The sequence below is a fragment of the Fundulus heteroclitus genome, chromosome 18 (genome assembly GCF_011125445.2).
Source record: "Fundulus heteroclitus isolate FHET01 chromosome 18, MU-UCD_Fhet_4.1, whole genome shotgun sequence".
Taxonomy (NCBI): domain Eukaryota; kingdom Metazoa; phylum Chordata; class Actinopteri; order Cyprinodontiformes; family Fundulidae; genus Fundulus; species Fundulus heteroclitus.
Genome location: NC_046378.1, coordinates 37,482,973 through 37,503,721, shown reverse-complemented (window position 1 = coordinate 37,503,721; position 20,749 = coordinate 37,482,973). Strand labels below are relative to the sequence as shown.

Genomic DNA, 20,749 nt, shown 5'->3' with positions numbered 1-20,749 from the left:
GCATTGTTGGCTCTGGTGTCTTTCAGCTTCTTCTTCACAATACCCCACAAATTCTCTATGGGGTTCAGGTCAGGGGAATTGGCAGGCCAATCAAGGACAGTAATGCCATGGTCAGTACACCAGTTACTGTGAGAATCTGATGTCGTCTCTTAACCACTACCATACTTGTGATTTAGTTTACTGAACCAAGCTGAGTGTTTTTCAAGGCTCAGGAAACCCTGCAGTGTTTCCAGTTAATTAGACGATTCAAGTGATTAGTTGAATAGCCTACTAGTATACTTTTTCACGATATTCTAATATTTTGAGATAGGATATTTGGGTTTCTTAAGCTGTAAGCCATAATCAGCGATATTAAAACAATAAAAGGCTTGCGATATTTCAGTTGATTTGTAATGAATCCAGAATGTATGACATTTCATGTTTTTTAATTGCATTACAGAAAATAAAGAACTTTATCACAATATTCTAATTTTCTGAGACAGTCCTGTATAGAGCAGGTCTGCCATTAACCTCTCTAACAAAGGAAGGATTCCTGGATCAATGTTTGTCTTCTCTAACCCCGATTAGTTGTTAATCTGAACCTAAAATAAGATAATTAGATATACTGCACTTGAAATAAGATGATGAAGATGAGTTGTTCCTTTTTTAAGTGCAAAAATTTTATTCCTTGGCAGATCATTTAAACTTGCTGCTCAAATCAAGGACAAACACACCAGTTTCAAGAAAAGTTTCCTTTTTGTTCCCTTTTTGCAGTGAAGTCACAATTTCCACCAACATTTAGGAGACTGAATAATTCATATTGTGCATCACAAACAGCACTGGTCTTTGGAAATGAGATACATTCTGCCACGACGGAAGATGACACACATGCAGGGTTATATTCAAGGACAAATACATATATACATAGCTGTACCATCATCAGGTTAGGCAGATCATCCACTATTACCATCTAACATAGAAAGTACTCCTGGGTCAATGTGAGCTTCTGTGCTTTCTGTGTCTCTGCTCTGTCTTCTCTAAGCCCCAGTGGGTGGAGGCAGATGAGCGTTCACACTGAGCCTGGTTCTGGTTCTGCTGGAGGTTCTCCTCCCTGTTAAAGGGGAGTTTTCCTCTCCACTGTCGCTTCATGCATGCTCAGTATGAGGGATTGCTGCAAAGCCATCAGCAATGCAGACGACTGTCCCTGTGGCTCTACGGTCTTTCAGGAGGAGTGAATGCTGCTTGGAGAGACTTGATGCAACCTGCTGGGTTTCCTTAGCTGAATTAATCACTGAGAAAATTGTTCAGTCGGTTTCACCTTTAGTTTCAAGCATGAAACATCCTGTGGTCAGCATCAAGCCTTCCTATGCCACTAAAACTAAAGGATGACATGCAATAGTTTACCGGGGGTATAAATCTCTGTAGGTAATATTTCCAATATTGTATTCAAATCACTTATCACTATAAAGACCTTTTGTAAACTATACTGAAGACATTTTGACGTCAGAAAGATGTAAGAACCAGAGACCAGTTGCTATGGTCTATTCCCCGTATTTAATAAAGCAGGCAATCAAAAACCAGAGCTAGATTTTGCATTGATGAACATCTTGAACTGTTACTGAGAGAAACGGGAAATAGGAAACCATGAGTCCTGTAACAGTGGCTGAAAGTAGGGAAATACGCATACAGACTGCTGGAGGAGAAAATAAGGGCAATCAATTTTAACCCAAATAGCTTGTAAATGGTTCACTGAATCAACATTATGTGTGTAAAATCATCATAAACTAAGCTCTTCATGGCAAAAACTAAAAAAAAAACAACCCACTGGACTTATGATCTGTCGCTCAGTTTTTGTGAGTTGCATAAAAACGGTGTAATAACTTCTACCCAAACTGGCAGCAAGCTATACTCAGTCAAGTTGCGGGTTTTGGTGTCTTTTTTCAGACTTAATTTAGAAGGGGTACTGGACCGAATATAGTGATGGAGATGGAAAATGGGAATCAAGCTGAAGGGCAACGCCGATGCTTCGCTGCTTTCACATTTGTAGCTGTCAGCATTTTTCTAAAGCATGTAGAGAGTTTCAAAAAGGCTTTACAGGAAAGGATAAAACTTAATTTTGAGCAAAAGCTTTTATTGTCTTTCAGCTTCCACCGCTGCGCTTTTTCACTGATGGTCAAATCCACTTAGCCGTTTTCATTACATCTCGCTCCGTCTTTCTCACCTGAGAGAAGTTCCACGTCTTCTGCTTGACGTTGGTCACCTTGTCACAGTTTAGGAGCTGGGGGAAGCTGCTGATCTGATCGTCCACCACACAGCGGGTTTCATCGCCGGTGCTCCCCAGTGGACCCAGGAACAGCTGACCGTCTTTGGTGTAGCGTCCCAACTGAGCAGCGACGGAGACGGCAAAGAGAAAAGGATCTGAATGAGATCTCAGATTTTTACCTCGGTGAGATAAACGTTATTCACAAAGGCCTCTTAGGCCTTAAGAGAGCTGCTGAGGTGACAAAATGTTAGGAGTAGTGAGGAGGGCTTTTAGTGAGGCTCAGAGCGTCTTAAGCAGGGGAAAAGTGCAGAAAGAGAGAGAGCTGATTGGCTGATCCTCCATAATTAATCATTCTTCCTGATGAATTTGGAGTCTGGTTGTTTGATGGTGTGGACAGGTGTCGTTTTCACAGATTCAAACATGTGTCGTTAACACAGGTAACAGGTGGAGGACAGAAGTCACAGGTCTGTGAGGGCCAGACATCTCACTCGTTTGTTATTGACCAAATGCTTATTATTTTCCGCCATAATTTACAAATACATTCTTTAAAATGCCTACAATGTGATTTCCTGGATTTTGTCTCTCATAGTTGAAGTGGTGAAAACTACAGACCTCTCTGAACTTAGGAGAGTAGGAGTAGGAGAACTTGCACCATAAGTGGCTGACTAAGTACCTTTTTTTTGCCCAGCTGTAAATACACACTGTAGACAAGATAAAGTCAAAATATATATACACTCTAGACACATAGAGGGAAGATGTAAAAAAGTGTTTGCTGTATTGTACTGAAGATGTCAGTAACCCTGGCCTAAATCAGCGGTCTTAAACACAAATCCCAGAGGGCCGGTGTCCCTAACCCTGCACACCTGAATCAAATGGCTAAACGACCTCGCTAGCCTGGAGTCTAGCTCTGCTAATAGGCTCACATTGGAGTCAGTCAGGTGTGTTGAAGCAGAGACATATCTAATATTTGCAGGACGCCAGCCCTCAAGGACCGGAGTTTGAGAACTAAATGCTAAATGATTATCTAGAAATTCGCTTGTGTGATGCTACCTCCTCACTGGCTTTTGATTGCTGCGCCTCTCACTTAGACTTAGACTCAACTTTATTTATCCATTGGGATTGCTCCCAAAAATTCTGGGCTGGAATTTCCAGGCTGGTGCATGAAAGCAGAGGAAAAGATGCACTGATCTGCTTGGCATCGTGCTTCAGAGTCCTCCTTTCAACGCTCCTCTACTCTCCTCCCAGAGCGTCGCAGACAGAGGCGCTGCCCCTCGGTCCGCTTCAGTTTTTCTCCACCTTTCTCCACATTTTTCCAAATCCAGCTGCATCATACAAGCAGGCAGTCCCAGTAAAGTGCTGACAGGTTTGTGCACATTAATATCAAATAGATAAAGTAGTAAAAATACCAGTATGGCAAGTGAACATGGGCAAATCAAAAATAACGACGAGGATGTAAATAAGGTACGTTCAAACTTTTCGATGCTGCGTGGCAATTCTTTGAGTTAATTACATTTGATCTTTACGGCACACATTTCTTCATCCAGTCTAATTGGTTAATTTTTCTCCACTGATCACTAGGAGAACCTTTGGGTTGTTCTTTCTTTGTTTCTTGTATCAACCAATCACAGCTCTCAGAAGGCAGCTTCTCTCCTACTAACCGGGTTAACCACATCTTCCCGCTAAGATAAAAATCCCTCCTCACTCAGAGTTGTTCTCAGCAGCTGTCTGAATCGCTCTGAAGCTAAAACCCTTGGCAGGAACCTTCAGGCCAAGGGAGATTAGCTCTCTGATAGGACTCGCCTTTATGGAAGAGTGGGAAGAAGAAAGCCATCGTTGAAGGAAAATCATAAAAAGTTTGCTTTGAAAAGTGTGAATGCAAATGCATGCCACACTTTTCAGATTTTTAGATTCTTAAAAAGAATAATAATACAAAAAAAATATCTGTCACGCTCCTTTCACATAATGAGTATTGCTAATTATTTTAACTCTTTGTGTCGGTCTATCACACAAAATACCAATAAAACACAAAAGTTTGTGGTTTCACTGTGAATATCTTGAAGATTTTTTGATTTTGTTTGTTCTCTTGATGCAACAAAACTCACTGAACATTAAAGTTTTGATATTATAGCCTTTGTGACTAATCTTTTTTCAGAAGGAGGGTTTTCATTTTAAAATTATGTCCATCATGAGAAAGCATTGGTATTTCTGTGAGTTTCCTTTACCCTGATGATCCTAAAGATTTTTTTTTTTTTTTTACATAAAATGTGGATGTACAGTTCATGCTGCCAATGTGAAACAGGGTTAGTCAGCATATTTTAACACTGACTCATCTTCTAAAGCAAATATGAGTCATGGTTCAGATTTAAATGTCCCATATTTCCTGAATGGGCCCAAAAGGCCCCTCACCACCGATGCATGACCAAAATATCTCTTCTATGGGACCTCCTGAAGGAATATCCATCATGAAAGAGCACCGAGTCTTCTTTGAGCGCATCACTAATCCTTTGAGCCACAGATGAAGCTCTTTCCAGCTGCTTCTAGGTGCAGGCTCACATTTGTTGGTTACTACCCATGGTTCATAAGACTGACTGGTAAGCTGTCAGCTCTCATCTAACTACAAACTCACTTTGTGCCTGCTGGGAGACTCATATATAGGAGCGCAGCATGAAAACATCTGAAAATGTGTCAAACTCAAGGCCCACGGGCCGAATCCGGCCCGTCAAGGCAGTTTATTCTGCCCTCAAGAGCCGAAAAAGGCGTATCATGTCATAAAGTGGAGGCATATATCCTTTTAAATTGTATAAAGTGGCTAAAACTGTGCCTCCTGTGGCGACTGTTGATTCTTTTAACTGTGTAGTAACAGCATCCTGCCACTAGATGTCAGTTTTCCCACAACATGTTAAAACCACCAAGAAATGTCCAAAAAGAGAAAAGGTGATGCAGAATAATCAGAGTTTAAAGTGTAACTCACCCCAACATCAACTTTTCTGCAGATAAACTGTATAAACTGGGTATAGTGATGCTAATTTTATGTTATTGTGAAATTATTTAAATTGTTATGCGAACTGGAATGAAATTATGAAGTCAATAGTATCATCTATACATGTGCAACCGGCCCTTTTATGATTTCATGATACCAAAGTGGCCCAATATAGACATGAGTTTGACACCTCTGGTTTAAAGCAAAGCTGACATTCTTAGCCTCCTTTAATGTGCAAAGGAGCTTTATCCAAGGAGCTTATCAGCAACCTCTGTGACAACGAGCTGTTATGGGAGCAGCCATCAAAATGAAACAGGTTCTACTATCATAAAAACAAACTGAGCTCTTATACCCACCGCACAGAAACCCAATAGAACAGGGTTGTTCAACGTTACTGTTAAGAGGAGCAAAATTGTCATGTCAAAAGTATTCAATGACCAAAAAAAATCTAATAAAAATCTAAAATTACCCCAAAATTTTATTGCAAAAGATTTTAACTGCTCAACAAAATATAAGTATGCAATAAACAAATTAGCCAACTTTTCTGTAGGAAAGGGATGTGTAAATCAAGGTAGATCCAAAACTTTAAAAAAATATTTTACACATTGATCTTATTAAAGTCTGCTAATTATTTTGTGCACAATTGGAAGAAAAAAAATTCTTTATTCTTAGCAATAAACTAAAATGTACGTAGGTCTACATACCCATTCTTGCAGATAACAGCTGGCTTTTAAGTCACTTCTGTGTAAGCTCAACTATATTTCTATGGTATCAATTGTCTTATTTTTTATTTAACTCACTATAATAAAAATAGGTGCCATTTTAATCTCATTTAAACCTTTTATTCAGTGGACACGGCTTATTTTCTATTGCAAAAGCTGCAGATATTTTCATCGAAACAGAGACGCCTGAAGTAGGCCAGATTATATTTGCAGAAACTATTCATAGAACATAAACTGTGTCATAACTTCTGAGGGAAGAATTTTTATGCAAGATATGCTTGAACTAGATGTGTAGAAAGTATGAAAATAAAGGCATTTTTTGTTGTCGTGGCATAATCTCATTCAAAAATGTTGACAAAACCAACCTTGGGACCTTCACTGTGTGTATTTTCTCCTTTTCTCACTCTGATTACTTTACATAAAGGCCCCTAGCATCAGGAAAATAATAAAAAAAAAATGCTGTATTTTAAAGCTTTTTACACATCTTTACCAGACGTACCACTAAGTATGGAGAGAAAAGATCAGCAAAATTTATTTTAACCGTCAGATCCAAAAAAGCAGCTTGTCTCCCTGTGTTTTCTATGTTTTGGCATCAGATCTTTGGCAGTTTAGATGTTTAAATAGAAAAAGCAGCTTTGGTGCCTTCTGTGGGTTGGGAGACTTTTTCAAGAACAGATTGAAGTTGATAACACTAATTTACAGGAAATCCCTCAGTGCAGCTACTGTAGAACAGCTGGTGGAGAACAAAGACTTGTTTGGTTTCTCATCATCCTCTGCAACAACAACACCTGATTTTGTTTAAAGCCCACTAAAATTAGCCAGCGTGATGAGTGGAAAGTCCTGTCAGAATTAGTCATGACCCATAGCCTACTCCCATTCACATTAAGGGGTAAAATCTGTTCGGCTTTGCGTGTTTAAGTACCCGGGAGCACCTGTTTATTGCTGTGTGCTAAATCCAGATGCCCCGCGGGCTGAAGCAGTTCATGAGTTGACACCTGCTGACTCAGCGCTTTACAGCAAAAAGTGAAAGACAAACATTTTTACCCCGACAGCAAAAATTTAACCCCAGAGAGTTTTCGCTTAGCTTGTCTGAGACACACCAGAGCGCACCGGGAAGAAGTGAGTTCTTTAAAGGGAAACAATCATTTTTTTATTGGCATCTGTGATGTACCTGAGGACCCCAGCCATGGCAGGGGTGAAGGGTGGCTGTGTGGTTTTCCTTCATACCCTGATCCATACACAAGTGGCTCACTTTGGAGTTACGGATCTGAAATACAAAATAATAGAGACAATCATTGCGTCCTTCCTTAGAAAAAGATCAGATTTTTGCATCAAATATAAATTAATTAATCTGTTTCACGGTTATGATTTTATTGCACATTTCTAATCGCCCCCGAGAGGTTTCTGAGATGTTTCATCTATTTCAGGAGATGCAACCGGCTTGATATTTGCCTGCTTTGACCTTCGTGATCTTTCACCTCCATGTCGGTTTGACTGATCGCTCACCTCGCCGTAGAAGACCGTGTTGTTGTACCTCCTCATTTCTGGGTAGACGTTATCCAGGTACCACTGGAAGCTCTTACACTGCAGACTCTTCCTCAGCGCGACCCTCTGAGAAATGTCTCCGTAATCAATGCCGTGGTTCTACAAGAGCACACAGAACACAACTGTCTGACATACTCCTGTCAAACTCTGGCAACGCTGTTAGTTGTATAAGTAGTTTTTGTAATGTATTCAGGAATAAGAAAAAAAAAACCTTTCCAAGTTATTTTGAGCGGTTTTTATCATCAACATATAAAATAAGAGTCAAGTAAGTTGTATCTTTTTTATTTTGACATCATAATAAAGGGGTTTTCTTTGTTAAAAACTGTGATAAAAAAATGCACGTACTAAAATTTCTCACTGCTGCCTTAAATTTACCCATTTTTGTGTGCTGCTGCTTTTCCCTGTTGTTATTCTACACATCACTCTATGTTGTAGGAGGAAACATAGCATACGTAAGTTTATATGCACTAAAATAAAACTGTGAAATAGAGAAACTCTATTTAATACACATTTAATTCAGCTATCTCAAACACATGTGGTCATTATTTCGCATCCTTTTCCCTTGTATACTATTTTTAGCCCCTTTATAAATACAAGTTTTTTTTTGTTTGTTTTTTTACCAAGGTAAAAAAGAATCCTTGGTAATTTGTGTGCTTTCTGTCTATATAATGCTCTATAAAGATGCCCAAAAGTAAAATCAACCTAATGACGTGTGGGGGCAACTTTTAGGGGCGTTAAACACACCTGACTCCAATGTGAGCTCATTAGCAGAGACTGCATTTAAGAGAGGTAGTTTAGTCATTTGATTCAGGTGTGTAGGGTAAGAGACATCTGAAAGATGCAGGACACTGGCCCTCAAGGATTTGAGACTAAGGCCCCTGGTTTAAAAGAACGAAGGAAAGCTAGGAAGGCTTTTAACTTTGTGAAGCCAAATTGACCCACCTCTGAAACTTTGCTCCACACTAACATTCCCAAAGTTGGCATTAGGACCTGACTGGGTCAAGGGTCTTGAGATGCTCTTGGGAAATCGAAAAGAGTTTAAATTTATTTAAAGGTATAGTGGAAGATATTTTACGGCTTTGAGTTCTGGTGGTATCACGGCATCTACGGCATGTCCCACATGCCGATCATTGTGACGCGCTCACGTAACGCCAGTGTGCGCGCTCGCTCCTCGTTAGCTTCCACTTGCTGGCAGCACACTTCTAGCGTTTATGTATCCACTTAGCTTAGCGGTTAGCTTAGCTGTTAGCTTCAGTGTTAGCCGTTCATCGCTGCTCTCAACGTATACTTTGAAAATGGTTGAGAGTCTTAAGAAACAAACAGTTTGAGAAGTTCATGAGAAGAAGAGGACGGCCTCAGTAGAAAGAAATAAGACCTGAGCGGATTTGAGAGATTTTTTTCACGTGATCCCAGATAGTTGTTAAGACAAAAAAAATGTCCACAGAAGATAATTAGGAGCGCCTGCTGTAGGCAAGCTAACCTTCTCATCATTTTTGTACACGTTTTTCTCACCTCCATGGGGATGTTCCAGGCCAGGTACACATTGGACTTGTATTCATCCATCCAGACCTCGGCCACCCGCAGAGCGTTACGCCGGGTGTGGAACGCTATGTTGCTGTGGTAGGGTTTTTTAATTCGAGCAATGTGAGACACTCTGGAGCAAGGCAGCACCTCCATGCTGCCACCGCACAGCCAAACCTGCAGGAAAAAAATGCACCGTAAAGAACTGCACCACAGATGGACAATATATATATATATATCTATATATATAGATATATATATATATAGGCAGTTTGGATTTTTATTTCAATACTACTCAAAAGCCCTGTTTTACTTTTCTTATACATGTAGATAATGTATGCTATTCGGCTACAGAATTTGAAAATATTTTTTATTTTATTTTCAGTTTGAAATAAACTAACACGACAGATCTCTCAAAATGTCCAGAATAAAACTCCCAAACCGTCCTGCTTCATATGACCCATTTATCTCTATTGGCTTGCTGTCAGCGACGCACACAGGACTGGTCCTCCAGGGCCCTTAATGGGGCCTCATTTATCAGTGATGCCATGCTACGGCGGCCATTGCTCCATTTAAACCTGCAGGGGTAAAGAGTGCTCAAGAACAAAAGGAAACTGGGTGACACACAAACCCTGATGCCGAGCTCAATGTTCTCCCCTCCGTAGACGTCCATGCCCGAGTCCAGCAGACCGAGTTCCCCAAAGTAGTCCCGGTCGGCCACAAAGGAGCAGCCAATCATGGCAGGAGTCCTGCGGAGAGCAAATTCCCGTTGGAACACAAATAATGAAGACACTTTACAGTTTGATGTGAGGAAAACTACTTTGCAGACGTCAAATTCAACCCACTTTAAAATAAAATGGTTTTCCAGTAATATCTTCACACATGCTCTGCCACCTTGACAGAGTTTCCCCGGATTTCCAACCCATTCTTTGGGCACTTTTAGGCACAATTTGTTTGGCCACTTAGAGTAAGAGTGTAGATATGATCACAGGTAGGATTTGCTCCTTCGTCCTTGGTTCTATTGACTGGCGTGTTGCTTTTCCTTAATATACATATACACACATATGGACAGCACAGAAGTAGCTTCATCTACCACTTTTGATTTGAGGGGGCTTCCAGTTTTCTACCTTTATTTCAAATTACAACATTGAAAAAAAATATTAACAACAGAGTTGGTTATCAGATAACGTAAGTATTCACACACTTTGAACTGTTTCAGATTTTGTCTTGTTGCAACTACAAACTTTAAGATATTTAATTAAGATTTATATATGAAAGATTATCACAAACTAGCACATTACTGTAAAGAGGAAGCAAAGGGGTGGCGAGGATCTTGCTTAAAGGCAGTAATACTTTTCAGGATACTATAGTCCCTTTTGCAGCCAGTCTGTTCTCTTAGAAGAACTCTTAAATGTTTTAGGAGAGGCCAATAGTCATGTTTTCTAGTACATAATTTCTACAAATGTTCAGAAAATACATCAGAAAATACATAAAGCCCATGTGGAAAATTCAAAGAGAGCTATGCATTTCGTTTGCCCCAGATTCACAATACAGATAGCATTAAATCTATGCCGATGAAAATTATGCTATTATTTGCACGTGTTTTTGAACCAGGCTGAAAGTCCAGAGGAAATCAAAAAGAAATAAAAAGTTTCTCCACTGAGAGATTCTGAACCTGACAAGAATCGAGAAATGATGCTTAAAATGGCATTTCTAAATCCTTAAGTCAGTTGGAAATGCCTTTGGCTGACATATTCAAAGGTAAATGGATTGACTGGTGTTAAAATCTTATTATAAAATCTTAACATATACTATATACAAAGATGTAATTTTCCATTTGCATAATTGTTAAGGAGCACATCTGCCTTTGTGTGCAGTTGGAGAAACCAGCATGCACAATAGATGCATAAATTTAACTCTAACTGTGGAAAATCAAAAATCTTAAGCCTCGATTCACTTAATTGTCCACTGTGGCAACTGGAATATATATTAAAGAAGTTTTTAAGGTGAGTTCCTCTTGCCTTATGGGTGCAGACATGTCCCCCTCGTCCCACCACTGCTTGGGCGGGTTGATGTACATGCACCACAGTTCCCAGTTGTAGCCGTGGCCGGAGTTCTCGTAGCGCTCCACCTCAAAAGTGTCGTGCTTGATGTTGTCGATGGACGGCAGGATGATCCGCTTGTGGTCCTCTTTTATTCTGGCCAGCACAGGCTCGGCCCTGACCAGAGCACAAACACAGTGAGCACAATTTACATACCACAAACTCCACAGTAGCACAAAGTTTCACAACACCTTTCAAGTTTTAATCAGAAAGTAAGTATTATGTCTTATCTGCATGAATCCCATGTAATTATCTAAGCGACTTCTCTGTATCCGCTTCAGAATACAGACTGGCTGAGCTCGGGTCTGCTGATCCTCTCTGTGCTAATTAAATTGAGGCCGTCTTAGTCTGTGTGACAATCTGATAAAAGCGGCTGAATTAAATCCTCTGCTATATAACTGGAGGCTCCATTTATTCTTGACAATATGACTACAAATATATTCATACTGGAAGCTCTAGTCAGTGACCAACAATAGGCGGTTTAGGCCAGCAGAGCAACAGCTTCTTTTTATGAAAGCGTTGACTTCAGTCAGGCGCTGTGCACCGGTGGCAGTAATGTTGATGCTACAAAAGGGTGGCAGGAAGAAAAATAGGCTTTGTTCATCAATAATAGCTCATTTTCTATATTGTTGTTAGCAGATATTAGCAAAGGGCAGAAATGGAGAAAACAGAGCGAGACAATTGTTGATGAACAGATTTGATCCCAGTCATCTAATATGAGACGTTAAAGGTCCAGCTGTGGTTTTCTAAAGTGAAGTAGTGAGAACTGCATATGAGCCAAGACTGGGCCTTTATCGTATAGTTTTATCGTTATTGTGAAAAAGTTCTTATCATGATAAGAATTTGGGTTCATCTTGACAATGATACATTCCCATTAGCGGTGTCTGAAAACCCCAAAAAGTGTCAGGACTGTTATTTTAGCTTTTTTCTCCACTGTTGGTTTCTTCAGAGCACCAATAAATGTCAATAAATCCAAAAACATAATTACCGGTAAATGTCATTACTGTGTGCAGTTTAGTGATAAAAATCACATTTCTTTATGCAACTTGTGTCCTGATTAAACGTATTTAGACATTTTGTTTTAAATATATGTTACATTATTAAATGTGTTTTTAAAGGACAGTATTTATATTTATGGGGCAATAAATGACATAAAGTAACAGCCTCTTTCCACCCCTTCTGAACGTCTTGAATGGATTTTGCTGGACAATCCTTTTAAGGCTGCAGTTAAAATTATCGTTGGTGCACCTTTACCAACCATATTTTCCTTCCGCTCAACTTTCTAGGAATATGGTTGGAGCTGGCACCCTGTGAAAAGGCAGCTTCTTTAGCCATGGCCTTTTGTGACTTTTGTTCTCTGGACATCTGCCATATCATCAGTCTTCCAGGTGATTGTGTGTGTGTCCAGCACACATGTATATTGCTGAAGTATTGCTAATGACCTAATTATGTGATTCAGGTGTGTTGAGGCAGAGATGCATTTAACAACGCTAAATTCAGATTCTTTGCTGTAATCTGTTTTTTTTAGGGGCCGTTCTTACTACCATTAAATGCGACCGCTATTATTCTACTGTCTGAACGGTTCAGAACCACAAAGCGACCCGCATGCGCAGATAACAGAAGGAGACGTCACAAATCAGTGCGCTGTTTATGGAAGTAACCATGAACGTTATTGTTTCTAGAAGTGTTCAAAATAAAAAAAATGCGGATACCGGCCGACATCTCTCCTTGTTATTACCAGAGAGCTGTTGCGCAATGGGAGCCGACAATATTAAGACCCCATCATAGCGAGACTAAGAGACAGCTGTTAACAACGGCCTTTCATGGAGTGACATGCGGATGCTTTGAAAAATATCCGATACATATACATATGGAAGAGGCACAAATCAGATTTTCTTTGGGGTGAAAAAACCGGAATTAGGCCGTTCACACCGCTGTGAAAAAGATGGATATGAGTCGTATATTCGGGCAAAATGATCCAATTTGGATCGCATTTCCCTGCAGAGTGAACGTAGCCTTATAACAGATGCAGGAAATCTGGACCTCAAGGACTGGAATTTGACAACTGTGATTTAGAGGCTCTGGAAACCTTTGCAGGTGTTTTTACTTAATTAGCTGATTATAGTGTGACACAAAACTTCCAATATTTAACTTTTTCACAATACTCTCATTTCCTGCGATAAGGATATTTGGGGTTTTCCTCATCTATAAGGCAGAAATGACAAAAAAATAAAGCTTTGAAATATTTCACTCTATGTCTGATGAATCTATTTAACACATGAGTTTCACTTTCTGCAATAAGAGACAAAAAATATGACACTTTTTTTATGATCTCCTAATCTTTTGAGACACACCTTTTATTCGAATATTTTAACTTGGTCATTTCTACAATTTTCTCAGCAAAACAACGTCTACTTTGTGTCACGAGAAAGAGGTGATGGCTGTGGAGGAGCCAAATGCAGAGGTGGAACAAAAATAAAGATGTTTAATGATACAAAAATAAGTCCTGGTCCAAAACCGTAAGACTTTAAATGAAGATCATGAAACTAAATAAATGCAAAAGCAGGGGAGGATCAATGTAGACAAGATGATGCAGGGCAGAATTACACGGGGCAGACTAGAGCAGGATTGAACAGTATGGAGAATGAATGGCAGAACAAGAACTGAAACCAGGACAGAAACTAATAAGCAGTACACAAACAAAACACAGCTACTGGTGATATGAGAGACTCAAAACCAACAGGAGACTGAGAAAACCCAGAAACAGCGAGAAAACATGAAGTAAAGAGAACAGCGAATAGATAGGAGGCAGCCTAACCAAAATAATACAGGAAGCTACTAATAAACCAAAGACAACTCTAAATACAACAAACTTTACTACCTAAACGTGATAAAATCATACACAATGACACATTGCTACACAAACATTTGCATTTCTGTAGCTCTTAGGGGCTGATCGGTTTCCCACAATTTGTTCAAGCTCTCCCACAAACACATTTCCTGGGGCAAATTTCCTGTTATCCAACTTTCCACCAAAAAACAACAAAAAACATGTTTTATCATTCTAAGCATAACTACATGAAATATGATATGACGTGGTGTATAGGGCTTCAGCCAGGAGAGATATAAAACTAGACTGTATCTGATACTGTCCCTCACAGCAGGTCTCAGATTCTATAAAACCTTTGATTTGGTTGGAATCAGCCTCCTTTGTTTGCTGTCTGCCTGCAGCACCGGAGAGGCGCTCTCTTTTATTCGTGGACCCTTGTGACGAGGACCTCACATCTGAGAGATCAACATGTGCTCAGACTGGACAAGCAAAGTACAGGCTGTGAAATGTGAAATCAAAGCAGCTGTGTTTAAGGTTATGACAAACTTTATTTCCATAAGAGTTTCTCAAAACTGATGGGGAAAATAATAGTTGTGTTTTCTGATCTGCTCATTACACCAAATATAGCTAAAGGTCCTTTAAATAAGCCCCGATGTTTGCTTGCATTATCCTCCGTCAGTAGCCATTAACAAGTTAAATGTAACTACAGGTTGTTTAAACACAACGCGTGTGTCCCTTTTGTTCCGCCATCGTTCGATAGTGCTAAAAGCATCTGTACACCTTTAATAAGGAACATTAATGGTAAATTAATGTATATAGCACTTTCCCAGTCATACTGACCACTCAAAGCGCTGTACACTAGAGCCATATGCATCCAATCACATACACTCATATGCAGATCAGTAGGCAACTTGGGGTTAAGTGCCTTGCCCAGGGGCACATCAACATGTGACAGCTGGAATCAAACCCACAACCTCCCAACTGCAAGACAACTACTTTACCCATTGAGCCAAAGTCGTCCAGTCAAGTTAGCTGCCATGCTAACGGCCATGTGATCACATATGCTCCCAACATCACTTATAACGTTATATCTGAGTCAGAGTTGGAGAGTTGTGAATAGGCTGAAGACACATTAAATGTTCTAAATTAGTTAAGATAATGTAATCATATTCCAGATTATTTAAGACGAACTTTGGTTCTCTAACTTGGAGAAACCTACGATTCAGTGATTCACTGAATCATTCTGATGATGGTTTTCAACTGTTTTAGTTGTCTTTTTGTTCTTTTGTGTGTGCATAGTTCCTTAGTTTCTTTAATCTTAATTTTGCTTGGTAGTTTTAGTTAAGTTTCACTAGCCTAGCAGAGAAGATTTGTTTTAGGAAATAAATTGAATAAATTCTGCTAATAAATTATTATACTTGAAGAGAAGTTGTCATTCATTTATTCCATATGAGTACAGTTTGCTGTTAGAAAAATGCCTGTGCTCGAATCACTTTTTCAACTATTGTCCTAAAATCAAAGCTAATTGAGCTGATATTCACTGGAGTATACCTAAAAGACAAAGAGTTATTTGATAAGCTTTAAATAACTTAAAAACATGTGTAATTGCACAACAATGGTGTCATCCTATAATACAGGACAGTTTCAAGCCTTGGATAGTTATTTACTTGGTTCTCCAAACTGAATTGGTTCTGACTGCTGTTTACTACACCTATTACATGTGAACCATGTTATAAGCAGCTGCTGTTTTGGTTTTCCATTGGTTGATAGAACATATAAATAAGTTATTCATATACCGGCTTTCACAGGACAAAAAAACACAAAGTGCTTCATAATAAAAACAACCTGACAACAACACAAAATAAAAATATAAAGTAGCATAAAAGCAACATCATAGCATAAAATTAGTTGAAAACTAGTTAAAAGCCAGTGAGAACAAATGGGTCTTCAACTGCGTCTTAATAGAAGCAGTTTACTGAACATGGTGAATGATAATGTATAGGCTATTGGACAAAGAAAGGCTTCCACACATTTTCTAACTCTTCTTAAAAGAAGCAGAGTCAAGACAGCGCAAAGATGAAGGCAACGCATTCAACAGTCTGGGGGCCAAAGCTCCAAAAGACCAAACCCCTTTGGTCCTGAAATTAGTTCCTGGAACCATTACCAGCCTTTGGCCGGATGATCTCAGACTACAAGAAGGAAAATACGTAAAAGGTTGGTAATATAATCTAATTTAATATATAATATAATTTGTCAAGCACTCAAGAGTTCTTCTTTTTTTTTTCTTTAAAAATTAGAAGTTTTCCCTTGCAGAGACGTCAGTGAGTTATGAAATCTGTGGAAGCCTGTCTTTGTCCTACAGCCTACATATCATCATTCACCATGCTCAGTAAACCCGTTCCTGTGTCACAACATGAGACAGTGAACACGCATCCATTCTTCTCATGGAGAAACGCCGATGGGTAATGAGGCTTGTCACAACAGCTCTGAGATCAGGTCACCCATGCTGTCAGATGCAATGCAGCGTGTCAGATGTGTCAAAAGTAAAACACCCTCTGTGCATACCCTGATCAGAAACAACAAAATCAATCCAAAAACGTGCAGGCTGTGTGTCAAAAGTTATGGGTAGCTGATTAATTGGATATTAGTTATATATCTGGATGAGAAACGTCCATTGTTGTCACGGCTCAATGTGTATCTGGTGATATTGCGGCTCAAAGTATCACATTTTCTACAACGCCTTTGAATAGCAGTGCTGTCTAAATCAATTCACAAGCTTCTTCTTCTTCATGGTGCTAATCGTCCAGTCTTCAGTGTAAGTATTCCTTTAAACAGTGCTCTGTGAATACACAGATTTCTTTTGGAAGCAGAACAAAACATGTGTAAATGTGTAAAACGTAAATGTTTTAGCAGTTTGTTGGTCGAAAACATCTGAATCTACTGAAGAATAGCAACCTGGTCTCTGCAGAACTTGATGTCATGCAGAGGAGGTCAATCAGCCAATTGAATCAGCTATGGTACATCTGATGAGGGTCTTAATTGGACACTACTGATTTAAAGGGCTGTGCTTAAACGTTGTTTGCCCTCCCTGCATCGGCTTTAAATCAGGGGTGTTGAAATGTTTCTTCGGGTGGGCCAAAATTGTCAAGTGAAAAGTACTTGAGGGCCAAAAATATAATAAAAAAATAAAACAACTAAAATTACCCAAACAGTACATTGTGATTTTCTTTTACCTGCTCCGCGAAAAATAGATATCTGTAGAAAGGGGATGTGTAAATCATTGTAGACCCATAACTTAAAAAGGGTTTTGTGTGTTTACCTCATTAAAAGATGGTCTTACAGTTTGTAAATTATTTCGGCCTCGATTGAAAAACCTTTTGTCTGTTTTCATCAATCAAAACAGGATTTGGGTCTTTCTTTGAAAACGCTTCCTGTATTTAGCCAATTTAAAAAAATAATAGTCCAGTGCAGATTGTGGTGCACCAAAGTCTGCATTTGAGTAGAAATCATTGGATAGATGTGGTCCTATTTACTATGAAATTAAAGAGGATGTAAAAATGTGGTTATTAAAAGACATTCACTTTGTGTTGCACCGCACATTTTCAGAGACTTTAACTTGTTTGTAATAATTTGGCCGTATTTAAAAAGGGGAAAAAGTTTCCATCTGCATCAAAACACTTGTGTCAGTGAGTTTAATCAATCTAGAATTGCAGTCGGGGGCCCTAAAAAATCATTCCAAGGGCCGCAAATGGACACCCCTGCTTTAAATCGTTTACAAATTAGTGGGATTTAAAATGGGATTAGAGAGAAAAAAAAAACAATCATGGGTTTTAAATAACACCGGATAAAAGATTTATTTAAACTAACCTGTGTTAAATGTTATATTTCTTATTAGTGAGCTGTTAACTCTTTTGGGGATTTGATCCAGGAAGTACCAACCATGAAGGAGTAAACTCCACATGGGCATCAAAGAATCCGGTAACCTCCGCCGTCGCCACCTTCCAGCCCTCGATTCTGGCCCGGATCAGTCCTTCTCTTTTCTGGTTTCTGACGATCTTCACCAGCCCGGGGTAGCGCTTGTTCACATAATCCTCCAGAGGTCCTTTCAGCTGCTCTGTGGACCAAAGAGAAGACGGCTTATGAAGGTCTGTATGTATCCAGTGAAATGGGACAGAAGAGAGTTAAGACTGCTAATGAGAGTCAAAATAAAAACAGTCAGATCTTACTAATACGACTTTGCAACACAGAAGATAATATGGAGCTGCAGCAGCTTAAAAATATGGCAAAAATATCCCCATTAAACTGTTTAACCTCTGCTCTGTTTTTCATTTGATACAATGTTTGACAATAAAGAAATTTGTCAGATCACTTTGACCTGGTGATCAGATCCAAAAGATTTGCTACATCAGTGTGTTCATTAATAAAGCTGCAGCGCCCGCCACCTTTGGTGGAAAGTTGTGTGAAAGGTCTTAGTAGAAAAGCAGGAAGAAGCAAGTTCAAACAAGAAATGTTTAAATTATTTAAGGTTAAAAGCTAAAGCAGAGCTTTGGGTTAATCAGTAAATGATTAACCCAAGGTGATTATTTGGAAGGAAAAGGGCTACTATTCCTGGCCAACATGGCAGGAACTGTTGTTTCTGCCTACTGCCATCCATCAGATTAGGTGATATTAAAGTTTCAGCCCTACAGAGAGTATTTTATCAAGACTAAGTGCTCCTTCAGGTGGTTTAGTTTTCTATTTTTTGCATAAAACATTCACGCTTTGTTTATTAAATAGTCTGGGTGCTTGTGTTAAAATGATTTTTTTCATAGGGTGCTTTTGCCCAAACATGCAAACAATAACCTTGGGGCTTACAGCCAAGCCAATAAAACTACTTAGTTCAGTAACAAGAGCCAGAAGTCATGGAGGAGAAAGTAGCCGTTAGCATAGGTTGCTAGTGAGGAAAGTCTCTTTCCAGAGACACTAGGCAAGTTTCCTCAATATCATCATAAAAACTCCCATCTGAGTTCCTGCTGTGGTAAGACTCACCAGGTTTAAGAGCCTGGAGCCTTTGGATGGAGAACTGAATGAGCAACTCAATCGGACCATTAGGGTCTTCTTCTTTTGGCTCACAGTGTCACCACGGCAAGCCATTGGTCTCCATCTAACTCCATATTCTGCATCTTCTTCTCTCACACCAACTACCTTCATGTCCTCTTTAACTTCATCCATAAATCTCCTCTCTGGTCTTCCTCCAAACCTTTTGTATAGCAGTTCTGCATCCTTCTACCGATGTACTCACTATCTCATCTACTCATGTCTTTGTTTGCTTTGTTTTGGACTTTTCTGTACTAATTAGTTTCCACTCCCCATCAGCCAACAGCCATCTGTCACCACCCAATCAGCTCCACTCCTCAGTCACCAGTCAATTAGCCCTGATCAGCTCCACCTGCTGCCATTCATTACTGACAACTGCTCACCTGTTCCCCTGTCTAGATAAGCCTGCCTCTACCAACTCATCCCTGCCAGATCGTCCCGTCTTGCCTCATGTGCACTGCTGCTGTGTTTCTATCGGTTCAGCCCTCACTGCTGCTCGATGTCTGCCTTTGTTCCCCGTGAGTTCCAGTTGCTTGCTCTGCCTGTTCTGGTGTTTCCTCGGCCTGCCGTTGTCTGTTCTGGTCAGCTCCTGCCGTTATCTCTGGTTCTGGTCTGCCACTGCCTGCAGGGTCCTGGTCAGTCCGATCCTGCCTGCTGCTCCTGTCCTGGCTCAGTTCACGTCACCATCTGTACTTTCTCATCTCCTGCCTAAGCCAGCTGGTCTCACCAGCAACCAGAATTCATCCTTTCCTCAATAAACCTTTTTAAAGGAATCATAGCTCTGTGTGCGGCTGGCATATCGGGTTTGTCTAACTATACGCATTACAATATTCATCCCTGGTCCCAAGAACCTGTGTGGTCCTGCTCCAAACTCTCACACCTTGATACTTGCTTAAAACTAAGGAATGCAAAGTGAAAGCCCAGATCTTTACCCTTTTGAGGTTGCGTGGAGTGGCTTAAAGTCAATCAATCAATCAAGATTAATTTATATAGCACTTTACAACAACCAGCAGGTGTCCAAAATGAGTCAAATCACAACATACAATAGAAAGAGAGAACATAGAAAACAATAAAATTAAAAAGGGTACAAAGGAACAAAATAATGAAATTGTCACACCACTGCTACGTAATAAAAGCCAGCCTGAACAGATATGTCTTGAGTTCAGACCTAAAAAGAGCGATATCTGTAACAGTGTGAATATCCGGGGGGAACTGGTTCCAGAGTCTCGGGGCAGCAACTGTAAAAGCCTGATCACCTCACCGTTTCTACCTTGTCCTTTGGACTTCTAAAACCAACTGATCTGAAGACAGTTTGCTTCCGAACTGATCTAAACACAAATCCCCAAAAACATCTGACAGCTGTTAGGATGAGAGGAACAAACTCCAACCAGACCAACACCATAGAGTGGAAAATGGCTCCAAGATGGGTCTCAACCACAGCTATTTCATATAAGGTGTCCCAACTTTTTGACAATACTCTCAGTTTTAGTAAAGGAAAAGTGTCCCAACCTTTCCTTTACTCACAAAAACAAATAAAACTGACTATTTAATGGGGTATGACATTTTATTTTTGAATGAATGTTTCTTAAAGCTACTCTTCAAAAGGAGAATTACAAGAGAAAATCTTAACGTGAGATTATTTCCCCATCTGAATAAATGTACCCAAATGAAAGATTGGATCCCTCAACACATTTTAATGTTTAAATTATATTCCTACAGACAGCTTTGACA

The 20,749-nt window shown here is 39.7% G+C and overlaps 1 protein-coding gene across 1 annotated transcript in view; it reads right to left on the bottom strand.

Moving 5' to 3' along the window:
• galnt17 (polypeptide N-acetylgalactosaminyltransferase 17) overlaps positions 1-20,749 on the bottom strand; it is a 42,650-nt gene that overhangs the window by 2,859 nt on the left and 19,042 nt on the right. Inside the window, exons 4-10 of the mRNA XM_012872500.3 lie at positions 17,882-18,056; positions 11,032-11,229; positions 9,642-9,759; positions 9,002-9,187; positions 7,451-7,588; positions 7,116-7,211; positions 2,201-2,362 (exon numbers count right to left, since the gene is read on the bottom strand). Of these exons, the coding sequence (XP_012727954.1) occupies positions 2,201-2,362; positions 7,116-7,211; positions 7,451-7,588; positions 9,002-9,187; positions 9,642-9,759; positions 11,032-11,229; positions 17,882-18,056 (1,073 nt within the window). The remainder of the gene's footprint in view (positions 1-2,200; positions 2,363-7,115; positions 7,212-7,450; positions 7,589-9,001; positions 9,188-9,641; positions 9,760-11,031; positions 11,230-17,881; positions 18,057-20,749) is intronic.